Consider the following 20,505-nt stretch of genomic DNA (forward strand, 5'->3'; position numbering starts at 1 on the left):
TCGCAGTGTCACGAAGTTACCTCTGACCAGACAGGTCAGAGCCGAGGCTAACGTGTTGTTCGAGACATGTCGACGCTGTTTGTTCAAAGATAAACTCACACCATCATCATCATCTTCATCATCTACCATCCTCATCATCATCTGACGATGACGTACTCATCACGATCCACCAATAGCAGGACTACTCCTCTGACGGCTGGACGCTTGATGTATCTTCAATGATGTCATATGTTTATGTTACTGGACGCTGTTAAAGACCAGTGCTTTCTCTGTTTAATGGCAGAGAGAGACGACGACCGATGATGCCTACCCTGTGATACTGTAACCTTCCATTCTCTCTCTGTCTGAATACAAGATATTTCATTACATCCAATGGCTGCCTGTGTCCTGTCTGGTTTTCTTTATCGCCTTTTATGAAAATGTTCTAATACTTATATAAATATCGATGTGATGTACTGCCATGTATCGATATCTATATATCTGGGTGATAGGGAAAAAACCTACTTTAACAGTGTGTGTGTGTGACATTGCGACACCTGTCAATATTAAAGACACCTGACTTAATATTTTGATGTGTGCCCGAGATTCTAATTGGCCCAGTAAAAATGTTATTCCACCCTACGCAGCTGGCTGACAGTGTGCCACTTCGCAACGTGTCAATCAGGGTATTCAGATTTAAGTACCGGGTTAGGCTTTCCCTCTCTCCCTCCCCATCCCCCTATCTCTATCCCTGTCCCTCTCTCTTTCTATATATCTCTATCACTATCTCTCTTACTCTCTCTCTCTCTCTCTCTCTTGCTGATCAAGCTATGGTCTGAAGTCACAGACAACCTCCATCCCTCTCTCTATCCCCCTCTCTCCCTCCTCTCTCCACCCTCCCTCTCTTCCTCTCTGTCTCTCTCCCTCTCTCTCTCTCTCTCTCTCTCGCTCTCTCTTGCTGATTGAGTTCTGGTCTTAATTTGTGCTGACGTCGGGCATGTCCATATTTGGGCATAATCCACCCACCCCCGCCCACCACAGACAGACAGACAACTTAGACTTACAACTTGAACTTTCACAGTAGTAGTTTTATAATAGGCTGCCTGATGATTAGTCTTTTGTTGTTTGGGTTTATATACTGTGTACAGTATACTATTTTACATTTCTAAAACAAACTGACCAATGTTGTGTGTGTGCTCGTGTATGCAGTTTGAAAACTTGGCTTGCCCCTTGCTGTGCATCGTGGGTGAAGATGACCAGAACGCTTCAAGTATAGAAAATGCAACTGAGGTACAGTAGTTACTTCTTTCATCTGTCTTATCACAAATCTCTCAATTAAAAAAAGACTATTTTGATTTTTAGATATGCAAAGTACCACATCCCTCTAGATTGTCTAGAATGTGTGTACTCCATTATTCTGCAAATTATGGTCCTTTCCTCCTGTGTATTAAGTGTTTCACTTGTCTTGATTTTAAAAGGCTGTATAAGCTCTGCCCAGACAGGAGAGCTGACAGACACGGAGTAGAAGTAGAGGCTAGTACCTGACCTGTTGCTCGTGTCTCGCAGCATGTTTGTGAACAACCTACCGTTTTACACTTATTCATTTTAGCCAATAGGTCATGTAGTTGCTCAACATTGATTCATTTCACATCTACATCTGCTAGCTTAAATTTTAGTTTTCAAAATCTGCTTCTCGAGGTTCCTTCACCTCAACAGCAGACACATACAGTATGTTGACACACGGTGACAGGCTTTCAATCACAACCCTGGACATTGCATTTTGTGCCTCATGGCCTGGCTTAGACGCTGCTGGTGTGAATTGGGCGAAATAGCTTGTTTTGTTTGTCTTCAGATGGAGGAGACCCTGAAGGCTGCTGGTAGAGCCCACCTGTTCACATGCTTGTCCTACCCCGGTGCTGGTCACCTCATTGAGCCTCCTTATACCCCAAACACAAGGATATCCACATGGGTCAACAAACCTAAAAGACGTATGTTTTTTCACTCACCTGTTTTTCTACTTCCTGTCTAGATTCCATTGTGAATTTATCATCTTCACAATTAAACATTTTCTTCTGAATATAATGAATTCATTTTGAATAATATAGATTTTTTTACTGGCATGGAAAGTTATACTCAATAGCATTTAAACTACCGGTATTGTCTTAATTGTAGTGCTCACTGTCTGGGGAGGACACCCTGCGTCCCATGCTGCTGCCCAGGAAGATTCATGGAAGAAAATATTGAAATTTATGGAATGCAATTTAAGAGGGTGATGTAACAATCTCTTTCTTGATTGAGAGAACTCCTCTGTGCACAAAAAGGGTGGTGCGCACACCCTGTGTTTTTCAGCCTACTGTAACAAACAGTGTCCGGTGTGATGGGCCCCTAAACTCCTCAGTTTGCCAGTCTGGGAGGCTCTCCCTGATGACAGAAGAACATTTGTTTTCTTTGGCAATGCCCTTTGGTTAATTTATTTCTACACCAGGCCATCGCCTCACATTACATTTATCACACACACAGCCATTGAACACAGATTTTACTGACTAACACACCTCTCTAGGATTCTCTGTTGTTTATTTCAGTTTATTGTAATTTTGTAAATAAATGTATTATTACTTTCGCACTTTAAATCCTGTCTTCCTTCCTCCTTTTTGTCATTGCCTTATGGGCAAGGTCATGACATATTGGTGTCTTGTTTAATTAATAATAATAATAAGTAAGCATTTGGTTTGACAAAGAGTGGGTGCCATCTGTTAGCCTGGTAAACCCTCCCTCCGGAAATCTCATTTCGATTTGATTTCACTCCTGAAATCAAATCGAAATGAGATTTCCGGAGGGAGGGTTTACCAGGCTAGCCATCTGTGTCTTCCCCCCCTATATTGGACCTCGCTTGTAAGGGGACGGTGTCTTGGAAGAAGAAAACTCTAAGACAGAAAGTCAGAATTGCGAGAACAGAACTCACAATTTCAAACCTTTTTTTATTGCATTCAGTGGCGGAAATGGCCTGCTGAGTACTGTATGTGTGTCACCAATTCTCAGAAAGAAATCTATCTATACCGTAGTTAGTAGTGTACAGTACTCTTCTGTCTGTGAAGGGTACTGCCAGGAAACAATACAGCTAAATATAGCTAAAGTATTCCGGTGTAGTCCTTTGTTGATACGTTTTATTTATATTGACACTTTTTTCATCCATATATCACAACATTGTCCAGTTTAGTGTCATGTCCTTGCAATTATTATAGTATACTATACACCCAGTGATTCAAATTAGAACAAACTAAGAAAGAAACTGCATATTCATATATATATTCAGAAGACGTTCGTATGTTGCATATGATGCATTTTATTCTCAATGTATTTATATATGCAAGGATGTCCATTCCAATCATGTACATTCAAGTCGCATTTCATCTAATGTTCTAGCTGACAAGTAGCATGTGGGTTCTGATGCAGTGTTGAATTAATAATAATTTACATGATGTTTAATGTATGGATCATGTCACTAATCGGAATGGTGATGTGGGGGGAAGAGGGTGTGGCATGCTGAAGTGACCATGGCAATTAGAGCAATGAACTCTTGGAAGTCGATTTCCAAGTCTCCATTCTGGTCCAGGTCTGCAAAGAGCTCGTCCAGGGTTTCCGTATCTTGGATCTTCTGTTCAGGATAAAAAAAAGCACTTGTAAGAGGATGCAACCGTTTCAGCGTATTGTAAAGCTATTATAAAAGGCTGTACCATTAATCACTTTCTACCTGGTGTAACTATTTTGCGAATGTCGTCATAGGCGGAGATGTTCAAAAAAAGCTCAACAAAATGAGCTTGTAGATTGTCTATTTCAGTCGGCTATTTTAACATTGTACGACAAAGTATAAATCAATAAGAATGCTTCATTTTGAACACACCCATGATCTGTGTAATTTGGGATGGAATTGTCTTTTGGAGCAATGTCGATTTTTCTGAGCTTCCACACTCAACCTGTCTGAATGAGGCATTTTATGTAGAACTAAAGCATAAAGGCTGCAGGCACCCACTTTAAAAAGCAATGCATAATAGTAATAAAGATATCTTGAGAAAGAGGGAAAAAAGGAGGATTTTTAGTGATCCCAAAGGAGAAATTACTTGTTTACATTGATGCTGCAGTGGCTTGTTCAGAGTGAATGCACAGAGAATGACAGATCATCTATGAGCACCCATTTCTGGTAGTTTAATTCATATAATACAAAGTCCATAATACATGTTCATACTTTTCTTTGGATTTGAAATGTATAAAACCCACAGACAGACTTAACCACTTTGACTTTCTCCTAAAACATTCAAAAATGTTGTGTGACACTGCAGTATGATGAAGTATAGGCATTAATTTACGGGGGGAAAAAAGTTGAAATATGGAGATACAAGGTTTCTGCCCGACAGCGACGATATGCTTGCTTACCTTTATAAAGTGACTCATTTCATTATTAATAAGATCTTTCAACTCAGCTTTCTTCAGCTTGCACTTGTGGCCGGTATATTTGTGGAACACGTGAATCACGGTGACCATAGAACTCTCCAAGTCTGACACACTACTTTCCGCCTTCTGACTTTTTTCTGACTTCTGTAAAAAGAAAAAAGAAAGAAAAGAAATTCACACACAATGAATCATACATAATCTGATCATACAAGTCATCATCTTAATCCATACTTCGTCATACAACAAAAATAGCTGATCTACAAAGCTCACAACATCGCGTTGTGAGCCTGGAGATCTGCTGTTTCTGGCACGGATAGATTAAGCAGTTCTTTCACCATTGATAACTGAGTATTTTAAGCCTTTTTTTAAACATAATGTATGTAAAGTATAGTACAGTTGTTGATTGATTGATTGAATACTTTAGACAAAAATGTAAACAGCACAAGGTACAGTCAGACATTTGAGCTAAAAGGATAACACAAAAAAGTCCTGGGGACTTGTTTCCATTGTGGTTCTATGTATTCAGTTCATCAACAAAGCATACAAATAATATAATAATAAACAATTAAAATATCATCAACAAATATAAAACACTATATGTACAAAGTAGAACAGGCACATACTATAAAACAGCAAAAAAGGTATATTATCATAGAAGAACAGATGGTCAACTCAAGCACAATGCATCAGACAATATCTTTTTTTTTACCTTCATCTTGACGGACTCCTCTCTCTTGTGTGCAACGATGTTTAAGGCAGCGTTGCAGTGAGCAATAATGATGAACAGTTATCTAGCAGTGCGTCCCTTGCCTCGCCCAGTGCTGTGAACATTAAATTCTATTGATCAACCGCACGAAAGCACTGTGATGCTTAGTGTATGCATGCCTAATGGATGCCAGTGGTAATAGGACGGAAACCCATAATTTGCTTTTAAAATCTGTCACTCTTGTTAGGGTCAGGTTTCTGCATTTTGTCTAGCCTAATGCAATGCACTGTTCCTAAACGTGCATGTCAACACATGCTGATACATGCATGTGTTTGTGTGTGATCCTTATCTTGGATGGATGTTGAGATTCCCACTCAATATATTAACAGGCTACTGTAATTAAGTACAGTATTGTGTTTTAGGGGTCTTTACTGGTCTGGTCCCCGGTGGAGGGGAATTTACTTTTCTGCATTTACTCAGGAGATACCTGCTCAGATGGCTCAGCTGTGCACGGTAGAGCTGTTAGCAGTGTCTTGCTCAGGGACACTTCGACATGTAGAACCTTCCGATTCCCACATGGCTTCATCCACTCAACAATTGTCTCCTTTTACTAAGCATGCATATAACATTTGTTATTATGCATGATTGAGAGCTAACCAGTATATGTATTTATTTTTCCTAGTTTAGGGTTAGTTAGTATTAGTAACCATCCAGGATATGATGCTGTCAAACATTCCAATTTCAATGTAGGCCACATGTGTAAAAAAAATAAATAAACAAAACAAAAAACATCTCACATCTATAGCAGAAATATTAATGAAGAGGACTCAGTCTGTCAGAATATTCAGGAGGACTCAAATGCAGAAAAACAGCAAGCAAGAGGCAGAATGAAGTTAACTCAGTTACTTTACTTAATTCCCAATAAACAGAACAAAAAACAATACCAGAGGTATGTCACCAAAAAACAGCAAACAAGGCAGGCAAGGGCAAGGCAAAGATTAAATCCAAAAACAGACAGTCAACGTCTTAGTCCAGGAGCAAAACAGGTAAAGGGTGGTGGTTCAGGCTGGAACAGAAGACAGGCATTACTAAGACAAACTGACAAATGATAATGTAGAAGCACACTGAAATATATACCCTCAAACTAATCACAGAAACACACAGCAGGTGAGTAGCAACCTGTGAGGAGTAGACAATTAGCTAGGGGGAGTGAACACAAGGGCAGGTCTAGTGAGGATTCCTGACACAGTCAAACACTGGAATAAATACTACAATTGGCATTTCATTAAACAATCATTCTCCTGACCGATTCAGGGGTCAGATTATGTCCAAAGACTACAAAATGGTATTTTGTACCCCGTAGCCTACTACTATTTTAGCGTAGGGTGTTCAGTGTATATGGTATGTTCTTGTTAACAATAAACCAGCGATATCAGACAATAGCAAGTGCCAATAAGTGGCCAATTTATTTGAGACTGGGCGTGGCCTCTGTCACATAAATGGCCATAACTGAGAAACTCGATACTGGCCTAATGGCTGCCAAAGCACATCCAAAATTGTCCACAGGCACAGGGGTGCCATAAAATTCAAAAGTGTGTTTCTCCTAATGGTTCTATAGAATTTTACATAGGTCTGCAATGCACACATGCATGGTCCAGGCCCCATCAATCTAAGTTTGAAGTTGGAGAGAAGTTGATGAAGTGGGCATGACCTTTAACATAATATCATTTCATATATCCAACACCAAATAGGTAGTTAGACCAATTTACTGATGCTCAACAAAATATAAACGTGGTGGGCCTCAGGGGGACGCTATTATTAAAGTTCAATATGAGAATCCAATATGCTCAAAACAAAAGGCCACAACTTCTATGCCGTTTGTCTGATTCACACCAAATCTTGTAGGAATTATAACATGTCAAACAAAATATATACAGTATATAAAAATCAAATCAAAAATCAAGTATGGCATATTAGGTGTTTTTCTCATTAGCATAATACATTTCTCCAGAAGGTTATGCCCATATATGGGTATACCAATATATGGGCATACTGATGACATCATGGATCTCCTTGGGAATAAAAGGGACAGAGGTAGTCAGACAGATACAAAGACCTTCATATATGGGCACAAAAGGGACACAGACAGACGGGTACAACAGGTGCTTCTTCCATTTGTACACTCTCAGAGTGAAATAATACAGTTTAGATTATTACACAGTGAATCAAATTATTACAGTGTCGATTATTTAAAACAAATAATTTATATGGGGGTTCTTAGCCTAATGCATATCAAACTGGCGGTGCTTGAAATGGAAAAAGCTTGAGAAATCAATCACAGAACCAGGGAGTCCCTTCCCACCCCAGGGGACACTACTTTTTTTATTTTTATCAATGAAGTATCATGTTTGGTGAGCGATGACGTGTACAGCGGTGTCACTGTACCTTTAAGACCCGCCCCGCCCCCTCCTCGACCTTGTAGGAAAACGTAACGCCCTTCCTTCCGAGAGGAAACTCACCCTGTGACGTCATGAAACCAGAAGAATTTATATCACACTATTACTGTATTTACATTGTATAAAATTATACTGTTGTTGGGGTGTCGGGTGACGCCTGTTTACCGCGCAGCTGCTGGGGATAGAGGAAGTAGCGCTTCTTCCCACACACACACACACACACACACACACACACACACACACACACACACACACACACACAGGCTGCTACAGACCAGGAACAGAACAGATCTGCAGCTACAGGATCTTTTCGGGTAAGAAAGAAGAGTTTTGCATGTTATTTGTCCAGTATTTCCCCATAAGCCTCACAGACAAGCCTTCCTGTTCTTCTCGTCATGTTAGATTGTCATTATGCAGCGGTGTTGTTGTTTCCACCACAGGAAGTATATAATAATACAGTAAATACACCCTAGCTCTGGTCCAGAAGGAGTTCTCCTTTAACGCTATGGTACTTTCCACCCTTTCCCCTCGCACCCGCGGCAGCGCAGGCTGCGCAGCCTCTCGTCTGTAGTCAAAATAAAACATGCACTTTCGCTTTTCACCATAACAAAGATGGTTTTATTGAGTTGAAAGCCTACTCTACTTAGTGGGAACACTCTGAGCCCCCCCACCTCACGTCTAAAATGCACTTTTTGGCCAGAAAAGAAAATATTTCACCAGAAGGAGAAAAGGTTTTTGTTTGCTCCGCTGCGCCCCCTACAGATCTGGTCAATGGAATTCTTCTATTGACCAGATTTTTCTTTCCGGTGAAATATTGTCTTTTATGGCCCAAAAAGTGTATTTTAGACGTGAGGTGGGGGGCTCAGGGTGTTCCCACTATGTAGATTAGGCTTTCAACTCCATAAAACCGTGTTTGTTTTGGTGAGTAGCGAAAGCGTATTTTTTATTTTGACTAAAGACGAGAGGCTGCGCAGCCCGTGGTGCGTGCGCAAAGGCTCTAAAGTCCCATAGGGTCAAGGAGAACTCCTTCTAACGCTGTGGACCAGAGCTAATAATACAGTAAATACACCCCTGATTCTTTTGGGCGTTATTTATGTCATGATCATAGCTGTAGTATACAACTCTCGTAGACGTATTTATGAATAAATACGTCTACGAGGGTTGTATACTACAGCTATCATGATCAGTAAACTGGCACGAAAATAACGTTATAGTGTAGTAATAACTATAAAGTTATAAACTATATAATGCTGTCCTATTTGTATTATAGCCAGGTCATTTCTCTCTCCACCAACACCCTTTCATCTCAGAAATGGCCTATTTTCGTTTTTCATGCTATAATTAGATCAGTGCCTAATGCCTAAAGATAATGAATACTGACAATCTCTGTCTGTCCCTCTTTCTCCCCTGTGTGTGTGTGTGTGTGTGTGTGTGTGTGTGTGTGTGTGTGTGTGTGTGTGTGTGTGTGTGTGTGTGTGTGTGTGTGTGTGTGTGTGTGTGTGTGTGTGTGTGTGTGTGTGTGTGTGTGTGTGTGTGTGTGTGTGTGTGTGTGTGTGTGTGTGTGTGAGTGAGTGAGTGAGTGAGTGAGTGAGTGAGTGAGTGTGTGTGTGTGTGTGCATTAACCACTTCAGCCCTATTTAAACTTTGGCTATTTGAAAATAGCAGATCTACAAGCCAAAAGTATCTACAAGCCAAAAGTAACGCTCACGCGTTACTTTTGGTATTAAGTATATTTTGATGCCTATACTTTTGTTCTGAGTACTTTTTCCACCACTGTCTCTCTTCCTCTCCTCCAGCCCCCTCTCCTCTTCATCTCCATCATGGCTGATGTACTCCGGCTGCTGCTTCAAGTGGCTGAGAAAGCAGCTAACGTGGCCCGGGTCTGCAGGCAGGAGGCCCTCCTCTTCCAGCTGCTGGTTCAGGAGAAGACCGGAGATGATAAAAACAAGAAGTTTGTCCAGGACTTCAAGACCCTGGCTGACGTGGTGATCCAAGAGATGATCCGTCATGATGTTGGAGCCCAGGTTAGTTTAGTCTTATATAGCACTGGTTCTCAAAAAGTGGGGTCAGTCCGGGGACCCCCAGGGGTTGTTTGTTGAGGGGGTCCCCATTAAAATGAGGATCAGTAAAAAAAAAAACGTAAGCCCTATTTTATATTTGGGTTATTGGAAAATAGATTATCTACGACAGTGGTTCTCAAACTTAAACATTTCAAGGACTCCCCTTAACCCTGACAGTATACAAATGGAACGGGTCCATTTGGTTCCATTTGGTGGAGTTGGTGGAGTTACAGACTTGTAATGGTCAATTTAGAACCCCCTCAAGGACCCCTCAGAGCCCCTGGACCTCACTTTGAGAACCTACGATCTACGATGTGATCTAAGCTTGTAGATGTGCTAAAAATTTTGACAAATCTAACGGGGGTCCCTGGCACAATATCTCTTCAACTGGGGGTCCGCAGCCAAAATGCGTATCGTCCTTGACATGAAGATGTTTTGAGAACCACTGCCTTATAGGGGCTCTCGCAAAAGAATATTGGACAGTTGTTCTTGATGTAATATGTGAAGTGGATTTGTATTAATCTCCTGCCCTACCCTTCTTCTGTTCAGTTCCCTGAAATGACTGACTTCATACAGGGAGAGGAGTCCAACAAGTTTGAAAATGGGCTTGGTAATTACTTTCTTACACTTTCATCCTTTTATACTTTCAAAATGCTTAGTTGACAGTGACGAGTCTGCACTTGAACCTCGAGAATGTAAAGCTCAGGCCTATGTAATACTTTAGAAGTGAAATGACAAATGAGTGTTGAGGTTACCATTACACATTGTCTGTGTTAATTCATAAGTATTTTCAATAGATATCCGAGTCCTGTAACAACAGCAAACTTTTGATTTCTTATCTTCAAGTGTTCCCTCGTCTAGCCCGCTTTGACGATTAAGCTGGAACGCCTGCTAGCTCTAAATAGCTCAAAGTCAGTATGGAGAATATGCTTGTGTTGAATGACAAAATGTAAACATTCAATCTCGTTTATCATGCCGGTGCAACTGCAAGACAAGATGGTAATGTACACCGTCATTTAAAAAATAATAATTGTATTGCACTCTGCACTCAAAGTTGTATAACAAGCCGCATGATTGGTTGAAGCTGGATCAGTGACTTGGTTTACTTATCCCAGACATGTCAAGATATCTTACTGTGTCAGTTTCAGTTCCGTTTTTATTTATTTATAGTGCAACATCACCCCAAGGGGTCAAACATTTACCATGTGACAGTGCACAGCTGAAAAAAAGTACAGATCAGCAAAAAAATGAGTTTACAACACATGGGTTTTTAGCCTAGATAAAAAAAAAAAGAGTCGAGCTGCATAAACGTTGTCTTAGGTCTCTCTCTCTCTCTCTCTCTCTCTCTCTCTCTCTCTCTCTCTCTCTCTCTCTCTCTCTCTCTCTCTCTCTCTCTCTCTCTCTCTCTCTCTCTCTCTCTCTCTCTCTCTCTCTCTCTCTCTCTCTCTCGCACACACACTCAATTAGGAGAGAGTGTGATAGTGACCGTATGTGCGACGGAGGTGGAGACAGCAGCGCTCCTGGCCACAGTACTGGACGGTGACAAAATGGCAGCATCTCTCCTGGCACGGGCCATCCACCAAGACGCAGTGACAAGTGACACAGGACCCGAGGGTCTTAGCGTGCCCTTTAGCCCCTCTGAGATCGGCATCTGGATTGATCCCATTGGTAAATGCTGTATAATCTCTTAGCTGCAATAGAGTTATACTTATTTTCCAGGAAACACACTTTCATTATGCTGTTGAAAGCAGAACTGAATATACTATACCACACATCTTTTAAAATGTTTTTCATGGCGCCGCAACTAAGGGGCGATGTTTAGAAGAGTGTTCATCTTTCAGTATATATATATGTATGATGTATTGTACTGTATGTATGTATGTTGATGAAGCGAATTTAGTCTGAATTTAGTCTGTGTTGCTAGTTTGAGTTTGAGAGCAGAGACCAGAGCCTCTCTGTTGATAAGGCCGGAAAAGGGAGTTCAGGTCGGCAGGTCACAGCTGCCAGCAAGTCAGTGGTCCCTTTGTTTTAATGGCTGTGCAGAGGAGATAATTATGTTTTAGCTCTAACAAGCTCAGGAGAAGACATCAAATGTATTATTGTTTTCCTTTAGCGGATTATGAGTTGACCGTCAGTGAAGAGCAAGTCAGTCTATCTTTGGGCCTTTCTGGAACAACATGTCTGATGTGTGAATGTTACAGCGCTGTAAATACATCTTTCTATTGCCATTTGATTTTGCATCTTGAGTCGAGGTTTATCTGATCTTTTGAGAGTTTCTATTCCGCTAGACTTAAAATTGTATAAATTGTAAGCAAGGATTTCCACGTCAATGTCCCCAACATTTTTGTCTGTCTTTGTGTCCATCCGTGGCTAATATTGCAGACCACCACACCGACCAGCCAAATTTCTCGTGCATTCTAGATCAAGGAATTAAATCCTCGAAAATTCTTCGTGTTTGGTGAATTTTCTTTCTTTGTGTGATTTATTTTATCTTAGATGCTACTAGCCAATATATCGAAGGTCGCGAGGAGGTGCTGGACGAAAGCCACCTGTTTCCATCAGGTCTGCATTGTGCCTTGGTTCTCATCGGGGTTTATCTGAGGACCACAGGAGAACCAGTCATGGGCGTCATCAATCAACCTTTCAACTACAAGGATCCGGCTACTGGTTGGTAAGTGAAAAAGACAACAATTGTGGATTGTGATTATGAACACAATAAAATAGAAATTTTGCGGCGATAGCCTGAAACAACCTGTTTAACACCATAAGTTTGTGACCTCAACATTTTGCAGAGACATACTGTACACATATTAAGACAAGGTATTTTTTTCTCACACTATATTATTGATTTGCTCACGTTAGAACAATGGACTTGGACCTGGTTAACAGTCAGCAGTTTCCCTTTAACTTTAATCTGTCACAACATTTACTACCGTATATGTAGCATCTTTTGATAAGAATAATGATCTTCCATTTCAGAGATGTAACTCTCATTATGAAGAGTTGTTCAATCCAAGATACCAGCAGTAGTGTTCAGAGGAATTTGCATTCGACTTATCTGTCCGGCTATGTTGATTTTCTGGTTCGGTCTGAGAAATGGGATTTTTCCACGCCCCCAAGATAATGCAATGCCATTTCCCTACTACTACCCATCTACTTATTGTGTAGTGTTATTATGTAGGCTTTATAAAATGGTTGTGTTGCTTGATTGTAATTGGCTGAGTCCTGTGGTGAAATACTCTGAACCAACACCTGGACCTTATATTTCAGTATCACGGCGCAAAGGTCTCGTTTGCAATATTCACTGTACTCCATGGATGTATGTGATTATGTTTATTCTACGGCAGGGTTAGAGGAGCGCTCGTTTTCGTTGTTTTACAACAAATACATCATCTTTTAAGTCACTTTAAATCTTCCTGGTTCGTGCAGGCAGTCGCGGGGACTTCTTTCTTTGTAGAATTATTCTTGTAATGGAATTGTTATTTAGAAAAGTTAAATTGGGATATGTCTATGATTTGCATGTTGCGACATTTGGTAACCGTATTATAAAAGGCCGTGCTTTTCAGTGAATTTAGAACAGCTAAGGGGTTGTAGGCACTCTGCTCTGCATCGTGCCTGACAACACACCTGTCTTAAAATCACTTTGAACCCAGGACTCTTGAGGCTTATTGCCTTAGTAGTTCACAGCTAAACACAGTCACACAGTGACTGACTGTGACATGCAGGAATACCCATTTGAATTCTGTCTGACTCAACAGAATTCTCAGCAGTGCCTTTGGTTAAAAATTTGAATTAATTTGCTTAATACAGCTGGAGAGGGAAGCATTTCTGGGGCGTGTCGTGTGGAAACGTCAAAGCCTGCTCAGTCTCCCGGCCCAAGGACAGACCCGACGGGAGCCGAGGAGGAGGAGGAGGAGGAAACGGCCTGTCGGTGGTCCTCAGCTCCAGCGAGAAGCAGGTGGTGAAGGAAGCGTTGGCCCCGCTGTGCGGTGACCCAGACAGGTTAATGTACGCCTCCGGAGCCGGCTACAAGATACTGTGTGTGATCCAGGGTTTGGCCGACGTCTACGTCCTCTCAGAAGGAAGCACCTTTAAGTGGGACTCGTGTGCACCTCACGCTCTACTCCGGGCCCTCGGAGGCGGCATAGTGGACCTGACCGAATGTCTGCGCCAGCCTGAAGCAGAGGTCGACCAGGCAGAACTCACCTATGACAAGCCCTACGCTGGGAGTAAAGGGGCAGACCGCTGGGCCAACCAGGGCGGTCTGGTGGCCTATCTGGACTCTACATCACTCCACAATGTCATAGGGGGCTTAAAAGGCAAGCTGTAATTGATTTAGTAGTGAATATATACCGATAAATATATATCTATATATACTGAGCACAAGCTGAAGTAGCTGTTGTGCTGATATGTTATCTATTTTAGGTATAGAGGGGTCTTTTATATCAATTAATTTAATGAACTTTTTATTATCTGCAAAAGGTGTGCCATTTTACTATACATGTATGCAATCGTAAATGTGAGAAAGGAATCAGACATGGGTCAGACCATATTTTACCGTACTATACGTATATACAGTATATGTTTTAGTGGGGTCATACAATTAGCAAAAGAAAGGTTAGACAATCACAAGAGTTTGGGTAAATAAACCACGTGACTCTGGTCAACATACTGCAGTACTTTAAGGAGATTAATACAAACTCAAATGATTTGAAAATACTATATGACCCAGGTCAGGTGAACATTAATAAACAATGTTACGCTTTTTAATGTTTTTCTTCATGTTACATAAAGCTTCCACAGTTGTGAGAAGGAACTGGAAGCTTTCACTTCTGAACAGTTTGCCTCACATTGTGTAAAAAAAATCACACCCAGTGTGAAGTGAGCGGTGCTATTTATGAGTGAAGTTTTAAGTCAATTTCATCATGTGTCTCGCTAGCCAATCACAGCAATCCTTATCCTGAATACTTATCCTGCAAAGATAAGTATTCAGACCCTTTGCTGTGACACTTGTATATTTGCAGTGCTCGGTGCTCAAAAACAACTGTGGTCATCACAGTGATGGAAGCTCACTTAAAAAAAAAACGTATTTTTTTTTAAGTGAGTGGTGCTATTTATGAGTTATTAATTTCGTCATGCGTCTCGTCTCGCTAGCCAATCACAGTACAGCGAAAGACACATTTTCGCGACGGAAAGAAAAACTTTCGCCACGGATGGGTCCCAAACCCACTTACAGGAGCGGCTACACCGCTCAACTAAAAAAAAACAGCAGAATCTGTTTTGAGGTAATGTGGCATGACTGCTCCATGTTTGATGGACCCCAACAGTATATTAGTGGATTATCCATCTTTACCACTTAAGCCCTATTTTATACTTAAAAAATGTTTTCTTTTCTTTTTTTAAATAGCCGATCTACAAGGTCACAACATATTGTGAGCTTGTAGGTCTCACAACACCTATGACATACCCAAAATAGGTAGGCCAGGTTGAAAGTGGTTTATTGTAACTAGTAATTTGTCTCTGTCGGGTGGAAACCGCATATGTAAAAGCTTGCGTTTCGAGCTTGCAGATCTGCTACTTTTGATGCTTTTGTGTGACGCGGTAGTATAATCAAGTAGGGCATTCATTTACGAAAAAACACAAAAAGTTTTCTGCCCGACAGCAACGATTTGAAATCAACAAGACGGCATCCAATAACAGCGTGGCTTCCCTGTGCAGTCTGCAGCTATGGATAGCTGGATTTGCAGTTTTGCACCGAGGCGAAATGTCAGAAAAATATACCACAATGGAATAATGTAGTTGTGTTTTCATGTATGTGACTGAATGTATGAAATTAACCAACTAAAAAACTTCTAAGATGAGATTCTGGAGCTGAAGATGAACTGTGTAAAAGATTTTTAAAAAACTGCAGCTGCACACTCAAAACACTGCAGATATCAGAATTTAATGCAAGCTTTCGGTCGTGTGACCTTCGTCGGGCTGTCATACACAGTATGACAATAAAATGTTAAAAAACGAGAATGTTGTGCTCGTCCAGTTGTCGTTGGTGCAAGACAGGATAAGCAACAGTTTAAAACGGAAAGTTCAAACAATTTGCCCTAAGGCGAGGAAGGCCAAATTGCTTGGCTGAAACGTTGTGGTGCGTGATGATGTACTGACACTTTTTTTGCGTAGGAGTCTCTGCACATCTCTAAAATGAGTCCTTTTAAGGAGCAGAGGACCTACTTGCCCTCTCTCCATCCATAACCACAACACCATTAGTTCATCATGAGGTCACAGAATGGAAAAGCCATTATAGGTAAAAAAGCTTCACTCAGAATTACAGTAACAAAAAATAATATGAACTTCAAATTTGAAGGTATGGGACCTATGCAGGCTTACGGGGCTCCAGAAGTATTAAGATGTTTGTTTTACATAGCGTATAATAATCTGATGTTTAGAGTTTTGTATTATGTTTAAATCAGTATAACTTAAAGAACCAGGCATCATGTCCAGTACACAAATCACAAAACACAATAAAGTTGCACATATAGGAAATCATTTTTATTTCAAAAATCAGAGAAAGCGGGGGAAACAAACCCAACTAAACAGTGATATTTTAAAACTCTAGTTTGCCATCCAGGCAGCCCCCCACCCCACCCCACCCCCATTTCCCTAATAAAAATGGTACATGTACTTTTTAAGTGTCCTGCACATTAAACCCTGATGATTGTCATATTTTTTGCAATACTTTTGCATATTCTGTTCAAAATAAGAATAAAAAAATAATGAACCGTCGGAGCTTCAACTGATATAATTGTTCATGGACTTGCTTTATACTTTAAACTGCTACTCACTGAAGAGGACATGTCTAAAAGGAAGCTTCACTTCTGCCTAAAGTTGAAATCCCATCAGCCAGTTTCCCAGACACGTACTCAAATTTCCTCAACACATTGAACCACCTCTCAATGCGCATAAATCATTTAAAATAAAAACTTTGAAATGCTTGATAAATCTTTGAATTTCACTATAATATGAAACATTTACACTATTTTGCTTTTAATGTTGTAACCTCTTTACATCACTGACATTGACCAGCACCAAAATGTTACGCCTGACCCCAAAATTTAAGTCACCGGTTAGCCATGGACAGACTAATTGTTGTTTCTACAATGTGATTGATTTAAACCCAGAACAGGCTAAATGTACGTTTTCTTTCATGTGCAATGTTGATGAAAAACTATTTGTCTTTTCCATGTTTAATTCTTGTCAAGGAAACTGGCCTTACAACACCTCTGTTAAGAAAACAAGATAACAAATGTAGATGAACATTTCAAACTTTAGGCCGTACTTCAAGGACTCATTGCAACTGAGTAATTTCTTGAGCTGTGGTACAATGTGTATTACTGATCACATAATGTCAATGCAGTGGGCTAGCTTTGATACAAGAGCTTCCCCAAAATGATAAGACATGACCCTTGGAAAATAAATTGTTACCAGTTTTTCCTTCTCATTTACCATGGTAATGAAGCAAAAATTATAATTCAATTAATTTAATCACCAGATACAAAGTCCTTTTAGCAAATCATATACTACAATTCAGTCAACCCCTTTCAATTTTACTGGTATAGAAGTGCAAACTTAAAAAAAAAGCTGTGTGGTGGTTTTCAATCAAACTTCAATATCACAAAAATAGCTGTCATCAAATGCTTCATCATACTCTTCCAGAAATTAATCTTCAGATATACATGTAAACAATATGTATTTATTTTTTAAATCAACATTTTTGGAAGTAAAATATTCCTAGAAATATTAGATTTAGCAATGTATGCTGAACCAAGAACCACATGTAATGGATAGATGGATCTTAAAAGGACCTCTTGACATTTTTAAACTCCTTCCAAGTAAAGTGATAATAAATCACATCTGTATATTAAAGAATGAGGCTGGCGTAATTTAGCTTTTTTTTCCCTCTTTTTCTCATAAGCATTAGCTTATGAAAAACCCCAACATTACAATGCATTTCTTCTGCTAACAAGTATGGTCCATCTAGCCAACACCAGATATACAGTAGCTCGTGTCCAGGAATGCTCGAGTGTCCAAAAATAAACAGATCTACAAGCTCACAACATGCCGTGACGCATAGTGAGCTTGTAGACTGGCTATTTTCGGCGCACGACTCTGGTGTGACAAAGTATGAGTCAGGAGTAAAAGTTGTGAAAAAGCTTTCACAACTTTATTCCTCAATGACTTTATTCCTCAATGCGTAGGTTATAGAATCATAATACATTATTGATCCATCCAGCGTATTCTGGCATACATATTTATATTTACGATTTGTACAATACATCTCTCCATCCATTCATTAACCTATCCAGATTAAAGAGGAACAGGCGGGCTACTTCAAAGACCAGAGGAGGCTTATGGGTCAACAATGACATTACTAGCAGTGAAAAGTGAGGATTATGACAACAGTCCTGACTTGTAGCTACAGTGCATCTGTTGTTGGCTAGAAAGATGGAACATAGTTGCTAGTAGGACAATAATTGCATTGTGTCTTTTTTGTAAGCTGTGCTAACAAGGAGAAAAATACAATTACACCAGCCTTTAAGAGTTTTACCATTTACCAAGAATACTTTTTAGGACAGGTGACAGTTACGGCATGTATGTGTAAGAGGAGGGAGACGTGCACTTCTTGACTCAATCAGACATAACCACTTAAACTCTATACAAATACATAGCAGACTCTGGAGTCCCACAAGGCTATATGACTACTCCTTTTTCCCTCTCTACCGAATATATAACCCATCTACAAGCTCTCATAGGTCTGCTGTTTTCGCAGAATGTTTTCCCCCAGAATTAGGGATGCTAGGGTTCATGTGGTTAAAGTCTTAGTCCAGTCCACAGCAATGATTCGCAACGCAACACGTTGCAACTGCATCCACTTGCATCAGAATCGCCAAACTGCATTAAGACTGCTGCAACTGGCTACGAGTTGCATTGCAAATCTTTGGTGCGGACTAGGCTTTTAAAGACTTGTGTTATGGCACCATCTGGAGATGAAACTCAAGTGATACTTTTAATTATATGCATCGAAATGGGTGGAGATAAAAACCCATTGCTCAACACCACCACAGAGAGGCCTGGCCCTGGATCCTACAGGCGGCACCACAGGAAAAAGAAAATGTTGGAAAGAAAATTCAACTTTTGAACATTTGCAAATTCAACAACTGCAAATGGTCACTCAGATGTGGCTCAAATTGGTGGGATGGCACTCTGCATTATCCTGGCATCACCGAGGAGAAAAACAAAACCCCAATGTGGCTTAACCCATTAAAACCGGGAAAGCATCTATTGTAACCACTTTAACCATTATTTTATACTTTGGCTTTTCAAAAATAGCAGATATACAAGCTCATAGCGCGTCACTTCGTGCCAAATTATGAGCTTAAGGATCTGCTATTTTTGATTTTTTTTTTTGCAAATCTTGAAATATATATATATATTTTAAAAGTTTTTTAACTCATATCTTTGCTTCTGGGGGTCCCTGGAACAAACAATTTTGAGACGTGGGTCCGCGGCCAAATATATGTAATATTGGGGGTCCTTGCCATGAAATCGTTTATGAACCACTGATATAGCAACATAAGGTTTTCAGAAAACTGTTAGGATTTAGAAGACATTCTTAGAAAACAGCGTCAGATCTTAATGGGTTAAGTTACCAGCAGGTTGTAGTCTCGTGTAGCCAGACGATATCGAGATCGCCTAACTGCACGTACGTCTGGGGAAATCTAAATTCAATTAATGGGCTAGATGCCACAACTTTTATGTCTACTGTGTTGGAATCCAATCCTGACACGTCCCAATATGAAGGAACGCCCTCAAGTCTTTGCGTTGGTTCTGTAATCCTGCAATTTATTTTTGTATTCATCCAGTTCAAGCCCCTACATTGAATTTAGATGTTGCAAGACGTATCAGTACTAGGTAGAGATTTCCAATCTCCATGCGAGACGAGGGTTGTTGACATGAACAGATGGAATAAAGAAAACCACCCCCACCCTTCTGTAATTTCTGTAGTGCATTTTGACAGGATGTGTCTCTGATGTACAGTATATATATATATACACGTTATGTTCTAGCAGCTGATGTCAAATGGCACTTAAGATAAAGGGTGGAAGCAAACTGAAAAAAAGATTTGTGATGTTCATAACATTTTCAGGAACAAATCAAGTAATCTGAACTCAAGGTTATTAAGGAAACTGAAAAAAAGAGAGATAAACCCCCCACAACAAAAAAGCCAAATGTCAAGGTGTCCCTTTAAACCTATGAAACCTTACCAAAGTGCTTATTTTATGTTTCAGGAGTACAAAGGGAAAATGCCACAAATAATCATGTATGTCATATGACATACGGTACATGACAGTCCAATATTAATGTTCAAGGACGGTTAACCAAGGAGCTATACTTGATCCTTTGATTCCATTAAGATGCATGTGTGTGCACCATTGTTTGAGTTTTTATAATGTATGGAACTTTATTTTTGTTATCAGTTATGAATAGGAAGATGTACCCTACCTACATTAAAAAAAATGAAAATAAAGAATGATTGTATAATCTTTGCCAAATAGCCCAGTTCTAAATAGTATTACATTAGATTCTCAAATTTCTGCCTATGGGAGTCGTTCCTCCTCTCAAATTATATTAACATGATACCTTAAATGATTTTAGGATTAATTCCTGTTTAAAAGGACAATTCTGTTTATATTCAGAATTACATTCCGTAGAGACCGAAAATCAACCCCAAAACCCAACTTTGATACTAACTTAGTTAAAAGCAATATAAACTGCAAGGAAAAAAGTTGCTTAAATTATAAAT

General features: G+C 40.0%; 2 protein-coding genes and 1 long non-coding RNA gene across 4 annotated transcripts; 2 read left to right on the forward strand and 1 right to left on the reverse strand.

Moving 5' to 3' along the window:
- Positions 1-1,154: 1,154 nt before the first annotated feature.
- Positions 1,155-2,513, forward strand: LOC311049302. Its single transcript, XR_014601183.1, has 3 exons — positions 1,155-1,269; positions 1,832-1,967; positions 2,152-2,513. It is a non-coding gene; the product is annotated as an uncharacterized lncRNA (long non-coding RNA).
- A 660-nt stretch (positions 2,514-3,173) lies between these two features.
- On the reverse strand, positions 3,174-5,238 carry LOC311049301 (protein S100-B-like). The gene is made up of 3 exons (XM_084062849.1): positions 5,138-5,238; positions 4,411-4,572; positions 3,174-3,634 (listed from the first exon to the last, which is right to left on the reverse strand). Exons 1-3 carry the CDS (start codon positions 5,141-5,143, stop codon positions 3,482-3,484), a joined length of 321 nt encoding a protein of 106 aa, XP_083918975.1. The 5' UTR covers positions 5,144-5,238; the 3' UTR covers positions 3,174-3,481.
- A 2,399-nt stretch (positions 5,239-7,637) lies between these two features.
- inpp1 (inositol polyphosphate-1-phosphatase) lies at positions 7,638-19,098 on the forward strand. Of its 2 annotated transcripts, XR_014601181.1 has the most exons (7): positions 7,638-7,904; positions 9,387-9,614; positions 10,200-10,260; positions 11,118-11,318; positions 12,147-12,321; positions 13,461-14,524; positions 14,923-19,098. XR_014601181.1 is itself a non-coding variant. In XM_084062827.1 (6 exons), the coding sequence occupies exons 2-6, from the start codon at positions 9,411-9,413 to the stop codon at positions 13,978-13,980; spliced, it is 1,161 nt and encodes a 386-aa protein (XP_083918953.1). In that variant the 5' UTR covers positions 7,638-7,904; positions 9,387-9,410; the 3' UTR covers positions 13,981-19,098. The 2 variants fall into 2 exon arrangements, 1 of the variants encoding a protein (XP_083918953.1); XM_084062827.1 differs by having other exon boundaries at positions 13,461-19,098.
- Positions 19,099-20,505: the final 1,407 nt, after the last annotated feature.

Source organism: Gymnoscopelus microlampas (genome assembly GCF_963454915.1).
Source record: "Gymnoscopelus microlampas genome assembly, chromosome: 7".
In the NCBI taxonomy this organism is placed as follows: domain Eukaryota; kingdom Metazoa; phylum Chordata; class Actinopteri; order Myctophiformes; family Myctophidae; genus Gymnoscopelus; species Gymnoscopelus microlampas.

What these genes read in the sequence shown, in the direction of transcription:
- LOC311049301 (XM_084062849.1), bottom strand. An exon ending in AAATGAGTCACTTTATAAAG is followed by an intron (nt 3,635 to 4,410) that starts GTAAGCAAGCAT and finishes TATCCTGAACAG; the next exon opens with AAGATCCAAGATACGGAAAC.
- inpp1 (XM_084062827.1), top strand. Translation starts at nt 9,411, where the DNA reads ATGGCTGATGTACTCCGGCTGCTGCTTCAAGTGGCTGAGAAAGCAGCT. An exon ending in GTCATGATGTTGGAGCCCAG is followed by an intron (nt 9,615 to 10,199) that starts GTTAGTTTAGTC and finishes TCTTCTGTTCAG; the next exon opens with TTCCCTGAAATGACTGACTT. An exon ending in AAGGATCCGGCTACTGGTTG is followed by an intron (nt 12,322 to 13,460) that starts GTAAGTGAAAAA and finishes TGCTTAATACAG; the next exon opens with CTGGAGAGGGAAGCATTTCT.